The sequence below is a fragment of the Aplysia californica genome, unplaced genomic scaffold (assembly GCF_000002075.1).
Source record: "Aplysia californica isolate F4 #8 unplaced genomic scaffold, AplCal3.0 scaffold00884, whole genome shotgun sequence".
Taxonomy (NCBI): Eukaryota; Metazoa; Mollusca; class Gastropoda; order Aplysiida; family Aplysiidae; genus Aplysia; species Aplysia californica.
The window spans coordinates 146,992-150,079 of NW_004798154.1; the positions used below are offsets into that span (position 1 = coordinate 146,992).

General features: G+C 41.5%; 1 protein-coding gene across 1 annotated transcript in view; it reads right to left on the reverse strand.

Annotated features, from left to right (window-relative positions):
• The window catches only part of LOC101855220 (DNA ligase 1), a gene marked incomplete in the record, with an annotated part of 87,463 nt that overhangs the window by 20,731 nt on the left and 63,644 nt on the right, over positions 1 to 3,088 (reverse strand). The window contains 1 exon segment of the mRNA XM_035972873.1: positions 1,002 to 1,106. Within this exon segment, the coding sequence (XP_035828766.1) occupies positions 1,002 to 1,106 (105 nt within the window).

Genomic DNA, 3,088 nt, shown 5'->3' on the forward strand with positions numbered 1-3,088 from the left:
TAAAATTAACAGAATCGCATAATTTCACATTTTTGGGCTCAGTTTGCATAATTTCAGAATATTTTTTTTCATAAAACGACGGGGACAGCCAAAAGCAGGAAAGCCAGTAAAAGCCTGTATGGCAACATGACGGGAAAGCCGGTTGAAGCCGATATGGCTAAAAAAAAAAGTTAAAGCATGAACCTACAGCTGTAGAATGAGGTTCAATTTTTCTATGCTGCGGCAGTAAAAACACTAGCGTTAACTACCTGCCAACAGGATTCGACAGGGAGTGAGAGGTGTTCAAATTTATTTTTATTTTTTTTAATAGTAGAGGCGCTTGCAGCTGCATAAGGTCATATGAGCGCCCAAGGGGTGGGTGTCAACAGAGAAGTCTTTACAGGGAATCAGACTTAGACTGCTCACCTCTTTAGCTTCAACAGCACAAGGTCTGCTTTCAAATGTATTGCTTTAAAGCATGATAAAAAGAAAGCAAGAGGAATGTCGTACACCCATATGCTTTCTACACGTAGATACCTATAAACATTCTTTTAACAGGACAAACAGCATTGTGACTAGTTTTCTATTTCAGTATCAACGTGTTTTTTGGTTGTTTTTATGGGAGGTTGAATTTTTTTTAAGATCTTGTCAGTTTGTTAAGTATTTGAGCGCTTAATCGGCTGCTTGCACTGTATGCTTCCAGGGAATGTTTCTGAGTGCTATAGAGTCTGCCGGGGTAATAATATAGTGTAAAGTGCATAGAGATTGCTGTTGATCGAGGCTATATAAATGCAATACATTATTATTATTGTTATGATGATAATCATCATCATCATCATTATTATTATTATCATTATCATTAACTTGTTTTTTTCTTAAATATGGGCGTTTTACATTTCCATTGAACCAAGAGATAAAGCATCAAAATACACAAAAGAGTTACTACAGTACAGCATGTATCTGAACTACAACTCAAACTCATCAGAGATCCCACTACATTCTCACAATAAATAAAGACCCACTTTTCATTCTGACTCCAAAATGCGTCCTCTATCGGGTGGAACTTGTTCTTTGATGGGTCATAGTCGGCTCCCAAATCTGCCTTCTTACTGCCTTCCACTGCAAGCCTGAAAATGAGAAATCAGTATAATATTATCATTCTATTCTGTTAGCTAACCCGGTAACTGTGAAAAAAAAAAGCATTCTAAGATAGGTAGCTAAGACGAAGTCTTGAACTGTTTGGTACACATACTTTTTAGTTCTAGGGGGAGTTTTTACAGCACTTGCAACACAATAAGGTCATACGAGTGCAAAGATTTAGTTTTAGTTTTAGTAGAGGTTTTACGGCGCTCGCAACTGCACAAGGTCATATGAGCGCCAGAAGATTAGACGTGTTACAAGAGAGTAACGAACATAAAAAAGAAGGGGAGATAAGGACGATAGATGTTTGATAGGAAAGAAGAAGCAAACCACACCAAAGCACCCGCCAACCACCCACGCCAAAGATTAGAGGTGTTGTAGGAGAGTAAAGAACACAAAAAAGGAACACATTCTTTTATCTTTTTAGTATGAGTTTTACGGAACTTGCAACACAATACGGTCGTATAAGTGCCGAAGACTAGATGTGTTACAGAGAGTAATACACATAAAAAAGGAGGAGACATCAGGAAGAAAGATGTTTAATAGGAAAGAAGGAGCAAACCACACCAGAGCACCCGCCAACCACCCACAAAATAAAATGAGTAAAGAATTCTGGGGGGGAAAAACCTCAAGAAACCCCAGTTGGGGATTAGAACAAGGACCATATGCTCTGTAGTCTAGCATGATACCAACTGACTGAGAAAACAGAGTAGCCCTGACCCAGTGTGAACTGTAATAAACTTCATAACGGCCAAGTGGAGGAGAGGAAGCACCGGAAGGAAAGACAAGTGCCAATGACAGTGGGGGTTTTCTGTTGTTTTTGTTCCTTTTTTGTAGGTGGGTTTTTTTCGGAGGGGGGGGGGGTTGGTAAGTGTTTTATGGTGCTCGCGTCTGCACAAGGTCATATGAGCGCACGGGACACATTATAAACATTTTCAGTTGGTAGGAATTTTGAATTTTGCCGGAGTGGTGCTGAAGCCTGCTCTTATCGATTTTAGACCACCAAGGGATCTTTAACGTGCGCAACTTGCACACGGGACCTCCGAGATATTTCGCCCTTGTCCGAAGAGGTTAAGTGTAGATCGTTCCTACCAGAAGATCAGGAGCGTGGCTGAAAGACAGCAGTAAGGAGCCAAGGGATAGCAGTAGAAAGGCTGCAGAAAGTGTCAGGAGCCCAGAGGAGGGGGCAAAGGAGGTGAGGGGGTGGTGTCTTCAGACGAAACTGCTCGGGTATTTTTGGTGGTTTTTTTGGTTGAATTTTGAGTAAGCGTTTTACGGCACTTGCAACACAATACGGTCATATAAAGGCCGAAGGTAAGAGAATAACAAACAAAAAAGGGGGATGCGAGAACAGGGACGAAAGATGTTTGATAGGAAAGAAGTAGCAAACGACACCAGAGCATCCGCCAACCACCCACAAACAGCTCGTTGTGCGAATATAATCCAAGCGAAAGCGAGCAGCAGGCATCGAAGCCAACTGTCAAGAGACCAGTCGCCTCAAGTGTTGTTTTGTTTTAGTAGAGGTTTTACGGCACTCGCAACTGCATAATAAGGTCATAAGAGCGCCAGAAGAGTAGAGGTGTTACAAGAGAGTAACAAACATAAAAAAGAAGGAGGGGAGAAAAGGACGATAGATCTTTCATTGAAAAGAAGAAGCAAACCACACCAGAGCACCCGCCAACCATCCATCGCCTCAAGTGACAGCTTCTATCCGCTCACGAGACCCAACCAGGGGCCACTCATACCAGAGGACCGTCAAAACAGACAGATGTCGAATTGTTGGTTTTATTTTGCTCTTTTGTTTGTTTGAGTAAAGAGAAGCACATCGACACAATAACGGCCATTTACCGCTGGGAAAAAAGTAAGACAGACAGACAGAAACAATATGTGTAAGTTTTATCTGAGTAAAGAGAAGCACATCGACATAATAACGGTCATTTACCGCTGGGAAAAGTAAAGACAGACAGAC